This window comes from Vanacampus margaritifer, chromosome 4 (genome assembly GCF_051991255.1).
Source record: "Vanacampus margaritifer isolate UIUO_Vmar chromosome 4, RoL_Vmar_1.0, whole genome shotgun sequence".
In the NCBI taxonomy this organism is placed as follows: domain Eukaryota; kingdom Metazoa; phylum Chordata; class Actinopteri; order Syngnathiformes; family Syngnathidae; genus Vanacampus; species Vanacampus margaritifer.
Window position 1 is genome coordinate 18886266 of NC_135435.1, and position 22823 is coordinate 18909088.

The window sequence follows — 22823 nt, forward strand, 5'->3', positions numbered from 1 at the left end:
TTATTTTTTGGTCGACAGTACTGTCATGGACAGGAAGCAACCATTAAAAGTCAAACGGCCTTTTGTCATCCTCAGAAGAGGGGGACAGTCACCAACTGAAATGTCACATGAAGAACACGCAAGTCAAAAGCACAAAAACTTTAAATATTTCTTTCCAGCTGTTTATTATTGGCTCCATGTGATAGTTATGTTACACTATTCAGAATTTGCGTCATGGCCAAATGTTTTGGCAATAATGCGATTTTGAGCTTGAATCACTTTGAATCTGTTTAAACGCAACTGCAATGTAAACAGAACTGCAAACTGACCAATGTTTTACCTAAGTGAGCAGTAGCGTTAATTTGGCCATAATTAATTATTTTTAGTTTCTCATAACGTCCATTTACCGCCTAAATTCAAAGAAATACATACAAAGAAAGAAACAGAGACTGAGACTGAGGCGAACTACAGTCAGGTGATCTTTGGGATTCATGACAACAATCCGAATTCCACAATAGCAGAGAGCATATTTAAATATTAAAATATTAATAATTGATGCCTCGAGGCACGGCAGACTGGAGACTATAGCTTGAATAAAATAACACCGCAGCATGTGACACTATTACAAAATACCTTCCTTGAGAAAACCGAAATCAAAGTCCCTCCTTTAAATATGGTTTTGTCTCTCTGCCAGCATTCCATATGGCAAAACATGCATCTAAGTACTGCAGTCTTCTGAAATTATTATTTCCTTCCCTTTGAGATTGGTTAAGATGAAAGTGCATGTAATAAAACCACCAAGAAAAGTATCTGGCTGGAATCTTAAGAAAACACTACAGACGAAAAGCTTGTCTGGTGTGTAACAACATGTCGAAGGACTCAAATTCCCACAACAGGAAACTGTGATCCTTTTGCATTCAGGAGTTGTGAGTGTACGAGACTCTTGCCAGCGTTGGTGCAAAGCTGTACATCAAGACTTGGAAGCTGTTTCAAGTAGGTATTTATGAGTCCGTGCTCATGAAAGAAAGTGAATAATACTATAATGAATAATGGGTGAAATTAAAATACATAATAGACTAAAGTACTTGATTCTAGCGTTTTTAGTTTTCAAAACATTTCCCATGTATCATAACAAAATCCTGTCACACAGTTAAAAATGACGTGAGTACAACCCTGAGTGTCTTACTTTACAGTAAAATAGTAAGTAATTCATGTCAGTAGCTCACCCACGGATTCACATATTCACTAGTTCTTCCTTTTTCCTTTCTTTCTTTTTTTTTTTTAAATAAATTTACCTTCTTTATTTTTAAAGGGAAAGTCAACCCAAAAAATGTCTTTACAACAATGTGTTCTATTCAGCCCAACTAGTCTAAACATGACACTCTGATTAATCTTACGTTTGTGGACAATAAAGTCACGCAGCAAAATCAACCCTTTTTTATCCATCTCAGGGGGCGGCCATTTTGCCACTTGCTGTCGACTTAACATGACATCACACAAATTACGGAAGAGGATGTGTATGGAAGAGGATTAGGGCCAGTAACAAATAGCCCTGACCTCAACCCCAACAAACACATTTGGGATCAACTACAACAGCCCCGAGACCCACTTGTCTATCCAGAACAGTGTATGCTCTTTTACAGCAGCTGCAAGTACTGGATCCTATTCATTCTTTAACATCCAGTAGGTTTTGTAGCTAGGGGATATTGTTGAGAACAACATGCTGTGTAAATGTACATATCAAACAACAATCTACATGTGCTAGAAGCATACAAGTTGAACAAGTATCTAGCTTGTGTTGTTCCTTATATCCTCGATGTATTTTTCCTCTGTAGATTTTCCAAAACGAATTCTACGTAATCTCATCAGTCATCCGTGTTGGCATGTACTGTATGCATGTTTGTGAAATATGTGGGAGCGTGTCTGTGTGTGCATGTGTTTAATGGCCAAAGCCCCTTTAATGGGCTTCCAAGTCATGTTGCATTCAGGTCCCTCAACAGGAGAAGAAAAAAAATCTGCAGCAAATTGAGGGAATGGAACAAACAGGATACATGCGGCTTAAAAACGAGAGTAGAACTGTTTTTTTTTTTTGTTTGGTGAAATGCACCTTCTACCACATTAGCGACTATTAGTACTTAATAAGATTGACTAATTCAGGCAGCTTTGTTCTAATGTAAAATGAGAATAATAAAATGTCCTTCATGCAGATGCCAAATTAATCACATTTACCCATTTAAACAGCTCTTAATGCATGTAGGCCAATTAGACACAATTAAATACTATTATCCTTCCTAATGTAGTTGAACACAAGAAATGTGCACATTATCTTTCTCTATAAAAGGTAATATGATGCAGAATTAAATAGTGACTCAGCATAGTGGGTCTAGTGGTGAGCACGTCTGCCTCACAGTTCTGACATGAGGGATTCAAATATCGGCTGTGACCCTTCTGTGTGGAGTTTGCATGTTCTCACCGTACCTGTATAGGAATTCTCATTACTTTAGCTTCACCCTACATTCCAAAAAGACACAACTTCTTCATAAAGTGTAAGTGCGAATTATTGTTTGTCTATATGAGCACTGTGTTTCCCACACCATGTTAATACTTGGGTGGGCCACCCAAGTAAACTGGCCACCACCCAAGAAGTTTTCAAGAAAATGTATTAAAAATATATATTAAAAAAAAAAAAAACTGTCACGACCAGATATACCGCATGTAATGTTAGTTTGCCGTCACTTTGTGGATTGTGAGGCTAGAGGAGACGTAGTAACAGGACTGAGACATCTACCATACCCCCAACCCCCACCCACGCCCACTGGTGTCCACCCACCCAAGTAGATTTCAAATCTAGGGGAAACTGTGGTATAACTAGCCTGTTGCCCAATGTCAGCTGGGATGAGTCCCGTGACCTCAAAGCGGTAAAGAAAATGGATGGAGTGATGAGTTGTGAGCCATTTAAAACTCTTTTGGTCCATTTGGGAATCTGCAAAGATTTGTCCTGTGTGTGAGAACAGCTTTTAAATTAGCAGCAGCACAAATAATAGTGCAAGTTGTACAATATTTCCTCAGTTGTGGGACAGTCCTGGCGCTGCCGTTGCACTTTTCACGTAGCAGCACTTAACAAATGCTCAGGGGAAGTTCTGGCACTGGTCCTTGTTGCTAAGCGACAATTTGAAACTCATTTGAAGAGAGCCAATCTTTTGCGAAAGGTATAAATATTTATACGTTTTAGTATTTGGCACCATGAAAGGCAAAACAAGTGTTTAATTTTACAGATTGAACTTGGAAAAAACGTTGAGAGGGACATGACGCAACACATAAACATTACTCATTTACACTATTGCCATTATCTTATTACTTTTGTTTGATTTTTTTTAACTTGCCAAGCGTTTTATTTTAACAGAAAGATGAGCTGAGGGAGATGGGATGATTGCATGTGACACAAATCCCCATTGGATCTTTGTATCATTACATCAGGATACAAAATTGCTGTTACTATTAGGTTTGATGTTGATAATGATGATGATGTTCACGGCATTTCCCCCCTCTGATCTATTAATATTGAGTTTTCTCCCTAATGTCTGATTACAGACAGATACAATCCCCTCTGTGCGTCTCCATGCTTCCCTCATGTTCCCAGCCATCTCCCTTCTCATTTTGAATGTCTCCATTCACACCTCTCTCCCGCTGCTCTGCTCTGGCTTTGGGGCCAAATTAATTGATGATTATCTAGTCTTTGCAGGGCTGCTTTGCAAACTTGGCTTTTTATCAGTGAGGGGTTACTTTCCATTACTTATGGTTTCATTTAAAGCACTCATCCTTACGCTGTACTCCCTTCCCCCCCCCCCCCCCCCCCACCAGGCTATGTACTTCTCTGAGGCTTCATTTATTAGCAGTTTGAACACCGCTAATAGATACCATCACAGACTTGTTTAACTTTAGTGGAAATGTCAAACTAGAAATGCACTCAGTCGAGTTGGAAAATGGTGACTGATAAGAGTTCAAATCAAATATTTTATTCACAGTGTTAAATATATAAAAGTAAAAGGATATGTTGACTTATTATTGTTTGTATTTAGCAACTAACTAAATTTATTCTAGTTAAGGTTGATAAAATCATTATCAAATAGCAGGATACCAGATAAGAATGCATGAAGCGCCTCTCGCTGTTCAACATTCAACAAGGAAACGGTGAGTAATTCTGCGAGAACATAATAACATAATTTATCCATTCGTCCATTCGTCTATGGGTGTATTCAGACCAGAAAAGTCCTTAAGTCCGCTTGTTTAGTCCGGAACAAAAGCGGACATTAGTTTTAATGGGGGTATTGTGTACATGTGTACAAAGTCTGCGGCCGTCGCGGCCAAGAGTTACAAAACGAAAATGACTTTGCGGCCCACTAGATAGTGCTTGCGGCAGTTAAGAATCACTGCGTTAGTCAGTTCTTGAGTAGTTTTTCACGGGATATTAAGTCATTATTTGAGTAGATGTTTTACTTTTACTTGAGTTACAGTATGAAGTAACAGTGCTTTGAGTTGAGGAAGATTGTTTTGCAAGGAGTTAAGATAAAGACAGGACCAATGTGAAGATCTGAACTCTTCTTCAGGCGCCAATCGTAATGTTAACTCTTTGATCGCCAAAAACGTTTAATAACGTTTAGCAAAATCCAAATGAGTGCCGCCAAAAACGTTAAAAGACGTTAACTATGTTTTTTTATTTGTGGGGGGGGGGGGGTATAGGAAAGCCTTGGCCAGCTGTGCTCAAAGTATCAAGCAGATCGAGTTAGTATAATAAAGTATTTATGGCCACTAGATGGCAGCGATGACTCTCTTTGGACAAGATCGGGGAGGAGTCAGTAGTAGAAGACGTGAGGTGGAGCTAGAGTGTTGAGGGGAGAATGGCTGAGGAAGCGAAAATGACGACCGGTTGCAAGCAGCTCACGCTTGAGCATTTTTTTCAAAGACGAAAAGCATCGACCATTAATCGAGGAAGGTGAATTTGCAATCTAACCAGGCAGTAATTATTGACAACACAGACGGGTCGTGAAAATGAAACACTTAGTCAACGAATGTACTGTTAATTTCTACCAGTTGAGCAAGAAAAAAAAAACAAATACTGATCACTGCACCACATTGTAGTTTGTTGACATAATATTGAACAATTTAAAGTATTGGAATTTGACATTTTGGGATTGCAGTTGCTGGATATCAAGCGATTGGTTGCTACATTGTGTCTGTCTGCCAGCCGTGTTTGTTTTCTTTCTTTCTTTTTATTCTGGAGAGCTCAGTATTGTTCATTCGGTAATTTTACCGATTTGACATGTCATCATCATTGCTCTCTTTTTTTTTTTTTTTGCACGTGGGTGAGTATGTCAATGTGCGTGTGTGTGTGTGCGTTTGTGTGAGTGTGTGTGTGTATTCATTAGTTCACCTAAAACCTATTCAAAAATCCCAAACCGTTCACCTAAACCGAGCACTTCCAGCCAGAGTCGTGAGGCCGTCAGGAGACCCGAGGAAGGACCAAAGAAAAGAAAGGAAAGTGAAATCCAGCACCGACCAGACACCACCAACCAGAGTCCTTCACCAACCCCAGAAACATCTAAATTCCAACAAATCAGGGAGACCAAAGGAGAGACTGAGGACCGTGTTTATTTTCTTAGCTTTTCTTCCATTTTTGTACCCGTTGTGTAAAAATGTTGATGATCAAGACTTGTCAAAGGGAACAAGAATTGCGCAAAAAAAAAAAAACCTAGGCTGACTCCAGACATGTACATTGAATAATAAATAATAATTCATCTGATTTACATTGTCTTAGTATATATCTTGTGTGGATGGTCATTTTAGTTTCTCTTTGATATTTGGAGCTCATTATTCATAGATGAACTCCTGTTACATCAGCGTGTGTCTCCAAAAGGTCAGGCCCGGCCTTTGAGGCACAGCAATATCAAACAGTGGTGCTGCTTGTGTACTGGTTGGTAACTGATGCGCACCTCAGTGCAGCAATGAAAAGCACACCTAAGTAAATGACAAGATAGCCTTACATTTACGCTGTGTAAACACTCACAACAGCTCCAACTGATAATGGGGAGACTGAGACAGCAGCAGCGAGCTTTGAGACGCCCACACAGAATCATTAACATGGGCAGCTTTTCTCATAAATCACCAGCAGAGCCCCCGTCTCACTTGTATCCTCCACCCGGGAAAAATATAGCCTATTCAACATGAGATGTTGCCCTCTGATACTGGCGCCAACACCATAGTCAATGTACGTCTCACTCATTTTTTTTTAAATCTCAGTCAAACGCAGGAGGATTGCAAAATGATTTGCGTAAATTTCGAGTATGGCGTTAAACTGCAAAATATTGACAGGGAAAATGACTGCCAGTTGGGTACCTGCTGATCATAGTGATGGGGTGTGAGGTGAGTATTCGCTAAGCTCATGTCATCAGATGACTCAAACCACACACCAGCATACTGCTCATTATCTCTGTCCTGTCATGTCCTATTGGCTGCTTGTTGTGTCCCTTCCTCACAGGGCGTCTTCTCATTTCACATATAGATAAAAACTCCTAGGTGACATTGTTGTTTTCATCTCCTGTTTCCTGTTATTTTTCTCTGCTGTTTTTTTTTTTTGCTCTTTTCCTCTGTCAGTTCCCTCTCAAACCCCATTCTGTCCAACTGCTTTTCCAATAAACATCCATCTCAATACAAGAGGGAGTATCAAATTGCTTTTGTACAGCAAATCTGTTCCAGCATAAAAAGACATGAAGATCTACCATACTGTCTAACTAAATCCAAAACATAATAGAAACATCTCAAACTATGATGTGGTACAGATAAACATGGATGCAAACACAAAACTAAATCACTCATCGGGAATTAAGTCTCTGCAATTTTATTACCACAAAAATCGTTTCCTGGATGCTATAATATTGTGCAGGTGTGCCTAATGTTGTGGCCAGTGCAGCCATATTAACTATGGCATTAACTGCAGGTGACATATTGTCCCCATCTCCGGTAATCAGACAAAATTCACAACTCAGTTAGACCAATTTCCACAATTTAAACGTGATCTTACCTTCATAGACAGCTTTGAAGCCCTGTGCACTGACGGCGAAATCGGTGGTAAACCACAAGGCTAATATAGATCCAGTGCTGACGAGAGGAGAAGGCAGCAAGAACCCCGACAACCTACAAAACACAGAGAAAAATGGTGAAAATTATTTTCAACACAGCAAGATCACCCCAGAAAACAAATTGAAAACCTTTGAAATAGCTACAATATAAACCAGGGGTCTCCAACCTGGTATAAACAATTTGCTTTTGGTGACATTGTGCTTAAATCCTAAGCCTGACATAAATGCTGTTAGGTCCACCAAGACCTTTTTTCTTTGATCACCAACTGCTGTTTGCTTTGAAAAATTGAATACTAAAATATGTTAGCAACCCCTGACATGCACACAAATAAACAGTAATTAAAGGAGTTTGCATTTAACATTGCGTTGCACTGTTTAATGATGCTACAAATCCAATCTCTGATTCAAAAATATGAGTTTTAGCCTGTAATGGAATCTGTAATGGCCATCTGAAGATTAATAGAGGGGTAACGACTGAACGATTGGGGGAGCAGGAAGGGGACAATTCATAGATAATAAACAACAAAACTGAGAGGGCTGTAACTGACTGCCTGGATAATGATGCAAAATTAATGTAGAGTCAATGAAAAATGTTTTAGCCAAACCATACTAATATGGCGGAAATTGTTGTAAGCAACCATACCATTCAAATGTAATAGGAAGGTAAGATGACTCAAATGAAAGCAATGTACGTAGAAACTACATTGAAACTGGTGTGAGATGCACTTGGTGGCATTATTCACGTTACCAGATAAATTATTAGACCAGATGAAGACATCTCTGATGAAATTGCATGTAAATGAATGTTGAAAGAAAGAATATAGAAACATAGAATGATATACAATGAGGCAGAATGTTGTTGAAAGATATGAACCTACGTTGAATAGTAGAGAATGATTTGGAATGTAAATGATATTGAACGATTTAGAATGATCTCGAATGGTAGTGGTGAAAAATGTACAATATGTTGGTGAAAAATGTGGAATGAGAATGATATGCAATGACATTGAAAGACATTGGATGATGTGGAATGATATGAAAAGATATTTAATCGCATGGTATCAGAAGAAATTATATTGGTAAAATTTAAAAATGTGCATTAAGTGGTTTAAAAATATGGAATGATATTAACTGATATGGCATAGTATTAACTCTTTGACTGCCAAAAACGTTAAATAGCGTTTAGTAAAATCCTATGGAGGAGCGCCAAAGACGTTAAAAGATGTTCACCAAGTTTTTTTTGTTTTATGGGGGGGGGGAAACGGGTGGAGGTAAGCCTTGGCCAGCTGTGCTGAAAGTTTTTCTGATGAAAGATGAGAGTCCAATCTTTCATTTGGTAGTATGTGTGTTTCCATAGTCCAAACACAAAATGTTCTGTGGACCTTGAAAGATCAGTCAAAATGCTTAAATCGGCTGGCACCCACGGCATCCCTTTTCTGAAAACGTCTGGCAGTCAAAGAGTTAAAAGACATTGATGTGGAATGAAATGGAAGGATGTTTGATTATCTGGTATTAGGAGAAATGTGCAATATGTGGGTGAAAAATGTGAAGTTTTTGGTATGTCGTAATTGTAGGAATGTTGAAAATTGTTCCCAAGGTAAGATGAGTTGATGTAGAATGGGAACAAATGGTTGAATGTGTCACTGAAAATGAATTGGGAATTTTGGGGTAAAAAAAATGTAGAATTATGTGGAATGTGAAAAAAAAAGTACAATATTGAATAAGAACGATATGAGCCCTAACCCTAACCTTTCCCCTCCGAAAATAGTGTTAATGTGAAATCGTGTGAAATGTGAAAATGTTCAGCTTTGAACTTGTTGTATAATAATTATTCAATTGCCATGTTCTGTGCTCTTTCTATGAAAGGCATTGCTTGCTAGTAGTAGCTGTGCATACACACCTGCAAAAAAAAAAACGGTGCCCAGATATGGAGCCCTTCTAGTATTTTGGCTGTCAAATTATCTCTGTTGATCGACAGTAAACTGCAATCATTGCTACTTTTCCTCTAAGTAGTAAACTGCACGAGTGACAGTGAAGACACAATTGACTGAAATTGGTTTCCCTTCAAAGATGAAGAGCGTAACCATTTAAAAAGAGGTGGGAATAAGCGTGCTAATTATAAATGCATCATGAAGATCCTGTTGAAATGATCATGAGTATAATAAATTCCCCCTAAAATATATGAATCAAACTAATTTACAAGAAGCAGTATGTATAGAAAATGGCCTAACCCTAAACCAGACCATTAGGTGAATTTTCTTAGGACGACAAGCGTTGAAAGAAAACCAACACAAATATACACATTGAACCCAGAGTATATCATTGAGAGCCAAACTGTCCTCATTACCTCCCAAGGTCCACACAACAACAAGTTCTTATTCTCCAGCTCGTCTAGCATTACGGCTAACTTCGACAAAGATATGTGTTTCTCCTTGAACCTAACTGACATCAAAATATAGGCTTGGTAGTAGCAAAGAGTGAAAGGTGGAAGCTGGGCTGGATGGCACTGTGAAGCATAAACTCAGCAAATATGTCTTTTTTCACTGAATATAAAGTAGAAAGCATAGTTTATGTTTCTTTATTGTGATGAATGGCACATAATCTCATATTGAGTAGCGACAAAAGTGCAGCTACGCTTGAATAAATGTGTGTGTGTGGGGGGGGGGTATTTATTTTCATGCATTTAACTGATTTGACACTAAAATTACTTTATGTCATGGTTTGGAAATACAGCTGTAATATGTACAAAACAGAGGAGAGAACAATGCATGCATGTTTCAACGAGGGCCAAAACCTAATAAAATATGTGTAAGTAAAAACGTAGCCTATATCATTTCAACCAACTTTTTGCCGAAAGACAAAAAAATGGGTAATTACAAAAATGTAAAGGAAAATAAGAAAAATCAGACCATTACACATATAAATGAAATTCTAATAGAATAAAATAAATATGTGATGATAATAATAATATCATCATCAGACACTGTGAATTGATTTAGTCCATTTTTAAGAAAAATCAGACCATTACACATATAAATGAAATTCTAATAGAATAAAATAAATATGTGATGATAATAATAATATCATCATCAGACACTGTGAATTGATTTAGTCCACAAAGAGCTGGCAAGGGTGACCGAGACAACCGCTGGAAAAGTACATACAGGGACAATGAGAACAATACAAGTCATCAATCCAAAAGTAACATAGAGAACAGTGGAAATAAAAGAATGATTTGGCCTCAAAGCAAGGACAAAAAGGACAGACAAAGAAAGTAATGGAGCTTGTGGAAAACAACAAACAAAAAGATAAATGGAAGGAGAGTTAAGTGAGGATATCGGGGGGATGCACAAAGGTCACAGGACCAAGGGGAGAGAAATGTGTGATGAGATGGACAGATGGAATGGCTTGCGTCGTTTTCTTCAGTTGTTCAGTACATAGTGTATAGTATATAATCTTTTTTTTTTCAGTAAATGTTGCGGAAACAGAAGACAACCATTTATTGATCAATTTGCGCAATACGTTAACATTTGGTTTAACAAGCAATAAGGAGAAATGTCAAACAAATGTGTCATGTCGGTTTGTATCGCGTGCACAATTCGAAAAGTCGAATATCCAGAAGAAATCATCCATCCATTATCTTCCATTTATCTGGAGTCGGGTCACGAGTCTTTGTCTGTTCTCTCACCCAGTCCCACAAACATAAATCCATCCACGACGATATGGTGACGGCTAAGGGAGGGGCAAAATAAATCAATTTGTACTTTTTTGTTATTTCTGTTGCAAGAATGCCAATAAAAAGGGTGACATTTTGCCACAACAGAGGCACAAGTAACATAACATTTGCATTTAACCAGAACAAGAGCGCTCACTCTGCGGGATTCCACATTCACCTTAATTAAACCAATTAGCACAATTATTTAAAAAGCTGTCAACCTCATGTAATCTGATTGCACAATTAAGTCTGCTTTTTGTATCCTTTCCAAAGTTATTGTAAGCTTTTATATAAATACTAAATTATGGCCACTTAATGCTTAATTACTGCTAAGGAGTCATGCCTTCAGAGAAAAGCAGAAATGCTCCCCTACCATTTAGACATGAGTTGGGGGGTTTTAACACACAAAAAAAACATCACAAAAAGAACAAGTAAAATAACATCAAACATGATTTTTTGTAATACCATACGCTTCTGGTGTTTATATGGAATAAATGGGATTGTGTTTGCTTCAATTGGAAGCGTGATACTTTGGGGCTGCTCTAAAATTCTGTGAACTTTTATTTTTTTCACAATTGAAAGGGAACTTGGGTTTACTTTTCTTTTGTTAAACAGATAAAAGAAGACAATTGGAAACAATCCCAGATACGGGTTTGATCAAACTCCAGGGGTCAAGACACAGCCAATACCCCCTACTTGGCCAGGGGCCACCATTGGCTACGGCTGATCACGCTACATCGCCCTTGACCCTCTGCTGCAGCAAATTTGGTGCAATCAGTAGTCAATTTGGGGCTGTTGTGATGGTACGTCGTGTGATTTCTTTATTATTGAAATACTTCAATGCTATTGCAAATACAACACAAAACTGAATTCATGGTGAAGAGAGCCGGATTTGTGGGCAGCACGGTGGCTGACTGGTTAGCACGTCCGCCTCCCAGTGCAGAGGACGTGAGATCGAGTCCGGGCTTCGGCCTTCCTGGGTGGAGTTTGCATGTTCTCCCCGTGCTTGCGTGAGTTTTCACCGGGTACTCCGGTTTCCTCCCACATTCCAAAGACATGCATGGCAGGTTAATTGAACACTCCAAATTGTCCATAGGTGTGATTGTGAGTACGGTTGTTCGTCTCTGTGTGCCCTGCGATTGGTTGGCAACCAGTTCAGGGTGTACCCTGCCTACTGCCCGAAGCCAGCTGGGATAGGCTCCAGCACCCCCGCAACCCTAGTGAGGAAAAGCGGTCAAGAAAATGGATGGATGGATGGAGAGCCGGATTTGATGAAAAAAACCTACTCTCCCTGTTCATTTTGCTCACCAGTAAACGCTATACATACATCTTGAATTAAAAAAAATATCTATATATTTTCAATAAAGAAGGGTTTGTTGTCGGGTTCAGTATCCCCACAAGGTTAAGAACCACTGGCACAGTAAATGAAATTCTATAAAGAAAAAACAGTCCCCTACTTCGGGGTAAGTCAGAGCAATGAAATGTGTCCTACGTGTTGGCCACAAACAAACAACTGTCACTCTGGTAATGAGCAGTAATCGCCTGTACAGATGGGCCATCTTGGCCGCGTCATTTCTCTCTGTCTCACCTTCTTAGTTTGTTGCACTGCACACTCCCTCATAATCAGGACAAGCCATTGATCCTGCCGTTATCTGACATCAATTCAAAAGTAAGTGGGCTTGCTTTAAAATATGGGACAGATGATACCGTCGGTCAGCTGTCCAGTCAGTCATCCAGCTCATGCGATGAGACAGCCGCTCCCTCCGTGAGAGTTATCTTCACAGTCAGATGACCAAGCAGTCAGCTTGCCTGTGTGCTTTTTGTTGCTCCATCCATCTGTCCTGACTGCCCATCTGCATCTTACCATCCATCCAGCTTGCCTAGCAGTCCGTAACGCTGACAATTTCCCTCGTGTGACTTTCCCACACGTATAACTTCTTGTTAACAACACTATAAAATAAATACAGAAACTGGTCACTAAATATATTATACGTGTGAAGATAATTATTGAAAATAGATTTTTACCTTTTCAGTTTTCCCTTTTTTTTTTCTCTGCCTGCCTTACTTACACCCTAAAAATGCATCTACGCTTCAGATAGTCAGCTGGTGTGGTCGCTTTAGAGTGCCTCGTGGTAGGCCATGAGTGGTCACACGTCACATTGAGAAAGCAGAAGAGTGAGGGGGGAAAAAAAGTCAGACGTGAGGACAGAGGCTTCAAACTGGCGTGGGTGCTTTAGAGTGCCACGTTGTTGCAGGCATGGAAAAGGCTTGTAATTACCTGAGGTATATATGGCAGCTAGGCTCTGAGCTGATATGTTTTCTGGGATCAAATATTTGCATGGGGGTATTACAGTAGAAAGATGATAGACAAAGTTTTTTTTTTTCAGGTTGTGGTATTTCATTGACTCATTGACAGACATAAGAGACAAGAGAGAGACCATTCTATATTTTACCAAGAGTTTTCAGACTGTTCCATTCTTCCAAATTTGTGGGAACAGCTTGGAGAAGGCCCGTTTTGATTCCAAGTGCATAACATCCAAGAAGGCAAGGTTTGGGAGAACTTGACAGTCTTTACCACATCAAACACTACTTGAATGGACGAGAGACAAGATTGTGTGATCCATATTAGTGGCCTCGCTAATGTTACAAGATTCTCCAACATTTTGTAGAAAATACTTTTTAGAAAAGGGAAAGACATTTTTGTGGATATCATAGCACGGGCTTGTATCATAGACTAGAATTTATATACCACAGACTGTCAGTAGCTTTGTGTTTCATCAAAATATAAAAGAACAACGTATCAAATGTTGTTTAAGCAGTGCGCAGGTTTCAAGTGAACAAATTGACAGCAGGGTGAGATTGTGCTTCAAAATAGATTTTCCCATTTTGGAATCAATGGTGCTTTAACAGTTGAGAAAGAATAAGTGAGTCGTGGAGTTCAAACACCTCGACACAAAAAGAAAAAAAAAGACAGCAGCACAAGCATGGCCACTGGCGAGCCTTCACCTTTCCACGCGATCATTGATTTCAAATGTATTCAGAAACGCACTGAGTAGAAAATTGCACTGTGTCATAAATGGACTTGTGAAAAGGTAATGAAATTGCAAACATGAAATATATACATTTAGGATTATATTAGCATTATGTCTTACATTCTGTCTTTCATGATAATCAGTCGGATTGATATTTAATAGCACTGAAGTCAAGAAGGAAATTATTAACACTGGCACAATCATGTAAAAATTAATAATTCTGCATTAATTAATCAATTTTCAATAATAAATTATTAAAGAGTGGAATATTGGAAGAGCAAAAAAGTTACTGTATTAACATTTTTTATTAATCATTATGAAGTTATATTAACTTTTGGCTGATAAAAACTCAAATATCACCTGGACATCTTTGTGTTCAGCCAGAGGTGCATGCAGCTCCTCCGTGTAGCTTTCTTGCTAGTACTTTGAACACATTCTTAAAGGCACAGTAACATGAAAAATCAACTTTTTGGAACTTTTAGCCATGTTAAAATGCTATTTCCGCCCCAAAAACTTCACTAAAGTGGTGTTTTCCTCCATTCGCAACCACTATGAGAAATTCTAGGTTATTCTGCTCTACAAGCACCAGCCCGAGTGGGTGCTTACTGTATGACGTCATTAGGTGCGGACCCACCACCTCTGCGGACTAAACGCACACCCACTTTCTCTGAGACCTCCATGGGATAGTGCCAAAAGTAGCCTTTATCAGTAAACATTCTGTCCAAATGAATTCAAAGCAATTAATTATCCATCACATTCGCAATGCCAAAGTGTAAAGACAATTGGCCGTCTTAAAATCCTTCTGACTGACACTTGCGTAACTGAACTTAACCTAACTGAACGAGTGGTGTAGTGGTTAGTGCACTTGCCCTGTAAGCAGCAGGTACCTGGTTTGCGTACCTTTTCTCCCTTCTCCTCCCCTCCTCCTCCACGATTTCTTGCGGCATTTAGCCATTTTGTTTCAAATGTTTATTGAAGAATTGAAGGATTGCGTGGCGGAGGAGTGCTCGAATGCAGTGCTCGAATGCAGCGCTCAAGCAGCGGCCGGCTCGGACAAGAGGGGGGCGCGGGAACCACACGGGCAGAGCGGGGTTTTACTGAACCGGGCATTTTACTTCCGCGTTAGAAAACGAACCAGCATAACACCTAATATTTCATCAAAAATAACATCGCCATGGGGTCAAAGGTAAGATTTAATCATTATATGCCTATAGTTAACTGTGGAAGGGATTAAAATATTGTGATGGAATCCCTTTAAGACAGTCCACTACACCACATGATGCAAAACCCAAAGCAGATTTTGTAGAAAGTATGATGACATTTGACATACAGTGACCTTATATGGCAGTGATTTCATATCCTGAGCTTTCTGAATTACTGCTCATTTCGTTATATGTTCTACAGTGTTCTTGCAGAGTTGCACTATAGTGACATAACATTCAGCAATTCCAGCACACAGTAAAATATTGTGAAAGCAGTAAGAGCTTCTAGCTAAAATGGCCCCCTTACAACTCAACCTTTAGCAAAACTATCATTTAAACTTTCTACCTTAATATCAAATGACTATTATAATTAAATCACAATTGGAGCCATTTAAAAACGTTTTAAAATGTCTTAAAGCCAGGAACTACATTTTGGTCAGTCACACACAGACTCAAAAAGAGCACTGAACAAATATAATGTTTGTGCTGAAGTCTTTGCAATCTTGCCAAAAAACACTTGCAGAGTAGATAAATGTCCCTCGGGTGAGCGTGTTTGTTTTAACGTGTCATTCTGAAAATGTGGTCCATTTTTTAAGGTCTGTTTGGGGCAACGAGCAGTTTATCAGTGACACCACACAGAGTGAATGGATAGACAGAATGAGCTTGGTGGAGACAACTGACTTAGATAGATACAATAAGAAAGAAAAATTGAAAGGCCTTCAGCAAATAACTGGGGGGGGGGGGGGGGGGGGACACACATTGAAATAGTTAAAATAACATAACCCAATTAAGCAGTGAACTAGATCAGATTGTAGATGAAGTTCAACTGGCGGAGATTCATGTAGAAACTTTTAATCTGTATACAGGGTATTATAAATCCTTGGCAAGGCTACTGTTCATTTTGGGATATTTTAAGACCAGCTGGGCAAGACACGCACAAATGAGAATCTGAGGCACTAAATAAATATTTCTCCCGTTTATCATTTCTGCTTGCTAACACGGAACTTATGTTACTGGGACGAGGGATGGAGAAAATAATAGCTTTTTAAGAATTGGATTGTGTCATTAATTGTGAGTGTAAAATAGACAGCTTACTTGACCGCCACCAGCAGGGGCGCTATTTATTTAGAAAAGAAGCTCAGGGAAGTTGTGCTACTTCCGCACACTTTTACACAATGACAAGTTCCCCCAGGAACATTATACTTTTTGTCAGACCAATGGCACTAAACAGAGTTTCAGGAGTTGCGATTTTCACTTCTTTTTAAAAAATAAAATCACAATTAATCATCAGTCGATTATGCATTTTCAGGGGAACTTAGTCAAATGCCATGCCTAACATCCACAACATTCAAACATGTGACATGAGGTGCGCTGTCCCAGTTTCAGAGATAAGAGTCAATGGAAAAACGAGCACATTTTGCCTTGTTGCAGACTAGACATACGGCTTTCGAATGCAGACAACAAGGAGTTGGCCAGGCTAGCCCTAAGCTAACTTCAATTTGAATTTAACAACAAAGGTATGTGAAATGCTTTGCTATGTAACAGCATGAGTTATTACATTTATTTTGCCTCGGGTAGTCTGCGTAACCTACTGAGATATATAGCAGAGGGAGTGGGAAAAGTACACAAGATCACAGATCAGCGTTGTAGCTCTGCTTCAAGGTTGTGAGGCGTTAAGTGCCGTACACACTTGACGTTTATGAAAGGAGGTTTAGAAGGCTGTGATTCCCTGGTGTCCTTAACAAACACAGCAGTGCACGCCACTTACATTCAAACAAAGGCTGATTATTAGTAAAGGCATGACAGTTCTTTTAACTGAACTGAATCTTTAGAATCAGTTCATTAAAAAGAACCGTTCAAAAGATTCACTACTGATTATAACAACACAGCAGTGCATACCACTTACAGTCAAACAAAGGCTGATTATAACAAAAACTGTTTAGTGTCAACAGCTTTTTCAGCAGGTGTTAAATGTTTAAAATTGTTGAGATGATGTCTGAATTTCTGTTTTTCCAATTCAAATTCCTTAACGGTTGGTGTGAATAATATGAAATAGATTATAATTTAAATTCATTAATTCATTGGTTGGTTAAGGGCTTTATCTCTAAAATACACTTGACATTTATATGTACTTGTCTTTTAATTCTAAAATGATGCTGCTACCCGATGTATCCATCCATCCATCCATTTTCTTGACCGCTTTTCCTCACAAGGGTCGCGGGGGTGCTGGAGCCTATCCCAGCTGGCTTCGGGCAGTAGGCGGGGTACACCCTGAACTGGTTGCCAGCCAATCACAGTGTAGTATTCTAATAATTGTTGCAACATTTCTGAGAGGGGTCATCTAAACTCTTATCCTCAAAGCTTGTGAGTACAGGGACATGCAACAAGAGAGAATATTTACATTTTCTCAGTTTAGCTTGTTTGGTTTTAGCACCGCTTGCTTGATATGTTAAGTCTTTATCCATCATTTTTAGCTAGAAATGCTACAAGTGGTTCACAAGTAAAGTGACTAATTATGATTAAACCTCTGTAAAGATGTTTTAGTCAACAGCCAACAATCCAGGTAAGGTTAATGGCAAATGTGACAGACATTTTTTACTGACTTCACTTAAAATGACTTTGATTGGAGCACATTATTTTCATAAAAAATTATTAAACAATGTAAACAAATCTAAATAAGGGCAAAAAATGAAAAGAAAGTGTGTTCCAAATACAGACTGTTGATTGTTATTCTCAAAGCTCAAAATCAAAGACAACTATCCGTATCTTCAATGTCAACTCCAATAGATGAAGTTTTGTCGCACTTTTTGAGATAAGTGGGAAATGTGTATGTGTGAATCTCACAAGAAGAAAGGTATGTGAACTTTCCGCAACAACATGCTGTCAAATGACATTGAGTATATCTTTGGTATCTGTAGGGTTATGTGGACCTAAACAAGCAATAGCTAAATACTATATCTGTAAACCAGCATCCATCTTCTATACCACTCATCCTCGTTAAAGTCATGTGTGTGCTGTCATGTGTGTATCCCAGCTAGCTGGCAACCTCCTGGATAATGCTAAACATTTCAGATTAAACAAATGAAATGGATCAACTTTCCTCAACAACACACACATGCTGAAAACGGACATCATCCTATCCAAAAATATGCTTGTGTGTGGGCGAAAACCCCAAATCCGTATAAGGATATACATTTTTTTTTTTTAAATATTCATGTTCATGTGAACAGGGTCCTCGTCCGCCCAGGACATTAAATTATAAAAGTATATGAATAAAATATAAATGGAAACTGGCCCAAAGCCCAACACTGGCTCTTTTCCACAGCTTAATGTGTGTGGGACACTAAAAAGTTGTGAATGTGAGCGATGGGCATGTGCCAAGCACAGACACTCTTGGCAAAACGTCGATATTTGAATCATCACACATCTAAACAAGACGCTGTCCAACTCAAAGCAGATGAAAAATAATGAAATTTTGGCCAATTGTTCTGATAATCGGACTTCATAACAGTGTTTTGGAGTATGGAACTTTTGAAATTTTTGGAAGTTTTTGAAAGCATCATGTTTTGCCTAGGCAGCACGGTGGCTGACTGGTTAGCACGTCCGCCTCCCAGAGCAGAGGACGTGACATTGAGTCCGGGCTTCGGCCTTCCTGGGTGGAGTTTGCATGTTCGCCCCGTGCTTGCGTGGGTTTTCTCCGGGTACTCCGGTTTCCTCCCACATTCCAAAAGACATGCATGGCAGGTTAATTGAACACTCCAAATTGTCCATAGGTGTGATTGTGAGTGTGGATGGTTGTTTGTCTCTGTGTGTCCTGCGATTGGCTGGCAACCAGTTCAGGGTGTACCCCGCCTACTGCCCGAAGCCAGCTGGGATAGGCTCCAGCACCCCTGCGACCCTTGTGAGGAAAAGCGGTCAAGAAAATGGATGGATGGATGGATGTTTTGCCTACTATATGTACAACTATAAAAACAAAGGACATGAACATGCCTGTTAAGGGTTAGGGTTATTAATAAATAAACTCTGTAAAGGCATAGTTTAAGTCCACATAACCTGCGTTCATTTTGTTGATTCTTTTTTTTTTTTTTAATGGCACACATTGTAGAGAAAGAAACGTGTTTCTTTCTAAACATTGAGCCTTTATTTCACTTGTGTCTGTCATCCTAGTTATTCGCTCTATCTCAGCGAAAGAAACATCCATCACATTCCTTATAGATAAACAACCTTCACACAAGTATGCATATGCACACAAATATAATGTATACAAGCTTGGAACACATTGTTAAATGTGTCAAACCCTGACCATAAAATAGAATCTACAGGGACACGGCCCGCCGCAACTGTTGAACTGGAAAGCTTCCATTGTAATCAAAGAAAGCTGCAACGTTAACCATGTGAGACTCACCTATCCACACTGCAAAAGTCTCTTTTCCCTCTCTATGCTGCTTTGCGGTCCTCCAGGCGCAAACTTGGCAGAAACTGCAAAGAGCTACAAATCTGTTCGAGGCAGGGCAGCTGTGCAATGTTCTGTTTTTCATTACATTTAAATAAATCGCATCAATGTGTATCCACGACCCAAAGTGATCTAGTTAATTAATTCAGTACAAATTAATAAGGCCTACATTTCAAAACCCTGCATAACTGGATAATCACTTGGCAAAAGTCAATATGCACGCAATGAAGCTGCACATGTGGATGAATGCCGGGAATGTAAACAAAAGTTGTCTCCCAAGTGTCCCGCACAAAGAAAGAACTACGAAAACTTTCACAAACACAAACTATGAAATTAACCCTTGTGACGATACATCTGTCACGTCATTTAGGACCCAAATGCAGACAAAACATGGGAGTTGGGAAACAGAGTCTTTACATACAAAAATACAAAGTAACAACAGAAAGCAGGGCTGGATTCAGATGGCTTTGATGAAACACTTGAGGGAAAAACCTTGTCTCAGAACCTTGATCGGACTGGAGGATACAGAGCTCAAAAGTACAAAGTAACCACAGTGAGCAAGGCTGGATGCAGGCCACATAGAAGACAACTTGCATGGAAGAAAACTAGCATGGAAAAGTAGGGATAGGAAACTTTGACACAGGCTACTGACAAAAAAGCCTTGCTAGGGAAATGCACAATTGTATTTGACAGAATAAAGGCCTGTATGGCAAAATAAAAGTCATAAATAAAGAGCCCAAATACAGGACCTAAAAGGGACAATTACTGCACAGCATACATGCTGTACTACAGGGGTGGCCGAGTTCGGTCCTCGTTAGCCACTATCCAGCCTGTTTCCCATGTCTCCCTCCTTCAGTGCAGCTGAATCTAATGATCAGCTCATACGCAAGCTTTGCAGAAACTTGATAACGATCCTGATCATGAATCAGGTGTGTCAGTGGAGAGAAACATGGAAAACAGGCTGGATAGCTCCTCTCGAGGACCGAACTTGGCCACCCCTGCTCTACTCTGTAGTTCGATAATGTGCAACTGCAAACATTTGTGTCTGTTTCAGAAAAAGTGCATGCCCTGGTTTATTGGCTTTGTTTGAACAAGAACCAGAACTGAGATTTAACGATATTACCTGAATAAACTGTCCCGTGTCAAAAGCGAGACAAAGGCTCCAGGTCTAAAATTGTTGTGTTTATGGTCAGGTGGGAATTTAGACATTTACACAAATTAAATATTTTTAAATGGCATTTTTTCTTAAAAGAAAATATGTTCATTACAATTTAAACTTTGATTTTTTTCCCCCCTCATAAAATGATGACCTTATTCTGTAACTTTACTCGTTTGAATAACTTCATCCTCATAGTTTTACTATTGTTTACGTTTAGGTGTGGTTGTCATCACCGATCCACGTGCATGCTTTTGCTGTGCTTTTCTGCATTGTTGTAAATGTGTGTTTGTGTGTGTCTCTATGATTATGTGTCAGACCACAATGAAAAGCATATAATCCGGTGCTATGGGCAATATCAACAGAGGAACGACTGCACTAAAGTAGGGCAAGCTTCCCTTCCACGTACACACACATGCACACTCAAACACACCAGTCCACTGTGGGGGGAAAAGCATTATTTGACAAACCGTTCAAATGAATTCTCTTTGCTTCTGAGCAAGAGAAGAGAAGGCGGGGGGGAGCAGGATTAGAGGGAGGAAATGCGCATCAGGAGAAGCCCCTTCCCCTCGATGTTCTGTCCTCCACCCTCTTTCTCCCCCTCGCATCAGCCTGTCCCCTGTGTCAGGTGCAGCTTAGAATCCCATGACACGTGTCCTCTTCATGCAGGTAACTGTCTCTCTATTTGCGTGAGAGTGTGTGCTGTAGGTGTGTGAGTTAGTATGTGTGGCTACATACGCGGCGTGCGGATTTCTGACCAGGTGTGAACATTAAAAGCATTTAAAGTCAAATACATACCCCGGAAGGCCGTAAGGCAAGGGCACCTTTACACACTTTAGCAAGATAGATATAGATCAGAAGATATAGATCAGTCCTCAAATATCGCGTGTGGTGCGATGAACTTGTATTGTGTTGTTGTTTTTCTTTTTGACATACTAGAAGTGAAATTGTACATCCACGACAGTAGGTGGCAGTGGCGCTCTTATTTTCATCTCTATATACGGCTCTGCATTTTCAGTGAGTGCACAATTAGCGCAATTCGACATTTATACTATTTTTAGTCGCAGTGGAGAGCTAAAAAGCTAATGAGATAATTAGCAGCTAGATAGATCGATAGATAACAGGGCCTAAAGTAAAAAAATAAATCCTGAGCCTTAACTATTTCCGGGGAGCGGTGGTGCAGTGTCCAACGTGCTGATTGGTTGTTTGACCGACATCAAGCCATTAATTACTATTCGATTAGTCGCCGTGGATGGAATTCCCGATGGCCAGTAGAGTATTTTAGTATTTGAATATTCGACTGTAAATTCTATCGAATACTAAAGTACTCGGATTAAATATATTTTTGCTTGGATAAAGAGTAATTAAAGTACTTAAAATTAAATTTTTTAATCAACAGTTTATTTTTTCAAATTGTACACATTGCACGATACGGTACAAGTCTACGGCGTTCGTGGCTAGTAGCTAACTGTTAGCGTTAGCATCGAGTGCCTGGCTGGCCACAGTATCTTGACAGCTGTTGCTTGGTTCGCTTGCTTTTCTTATTGTGGACCTATGGTACTTTGTAATCCAGTCTCCCTGTTTAAATGACGTGAATGTGCCTTAAATTGAACTTAGATGTATTTTTCATTAATAAAAATAAATAAATAGAACTTTGCCTTCATTTATAGTTATTTTATAAAGCACTAGCTTTACAAAATAAAAATAAAAAAAATAAAAGAACATTTAAAATGTCCAATATGCCCATTTGGATTTTAGGAACACAACTTCAAGTGCATTACAAGTGCAAATTTAACATAAGTAAGGATACCTTCATCTTGTTATTTTATACATGGAAAAATAAATTAAGACAAAGTTCTATTTATCTGATTTCATTTTTTTCATTTTTTTTTCCTTTTTTTGTTTTGTTTTGTTTTTCAAACAATCCGATCCGTGACTTTTGTGATCAGTTGCACCACTAGTTGTTTAGGTACAAAAACTATGAGGTGGCCAACAAAAAATTAATTGCAATGTCCAAGATTAGATCACTGACGGAGAGACAACAACTTCAAACTTCGTTCAACATCTGAAGCTGCGTAGTTAATGACACAGTCAACTCACTGGTAACACATTGCAAACACAGAAATCTGTTGCACCATTCTGGGTTCACT

General features: G+C 39.2%; 1 protein-coding gene across 1 annotated transcript in view; it reads right to left on the bottom strand.

The window, feature by feature from the left end:
* LOC144050301 (CUB and sushi domain-containing protein 1-like) overlaps positions 1-22823 on the bottom strand; it is a 414568-nt gene that overhangs the window by 266565 nt on the left and 125180 nt on the right. Inside the window, exon 4 of the mRNA XM_077563425.1 lies at positions 7058-7170. Coding sequence (XP_077419551.1) covers positions 7058-7170 — 113 coding nt within the window. The remainder of the gene's footprint in view (positions 1-7057; positions 7171-22823) is intronic.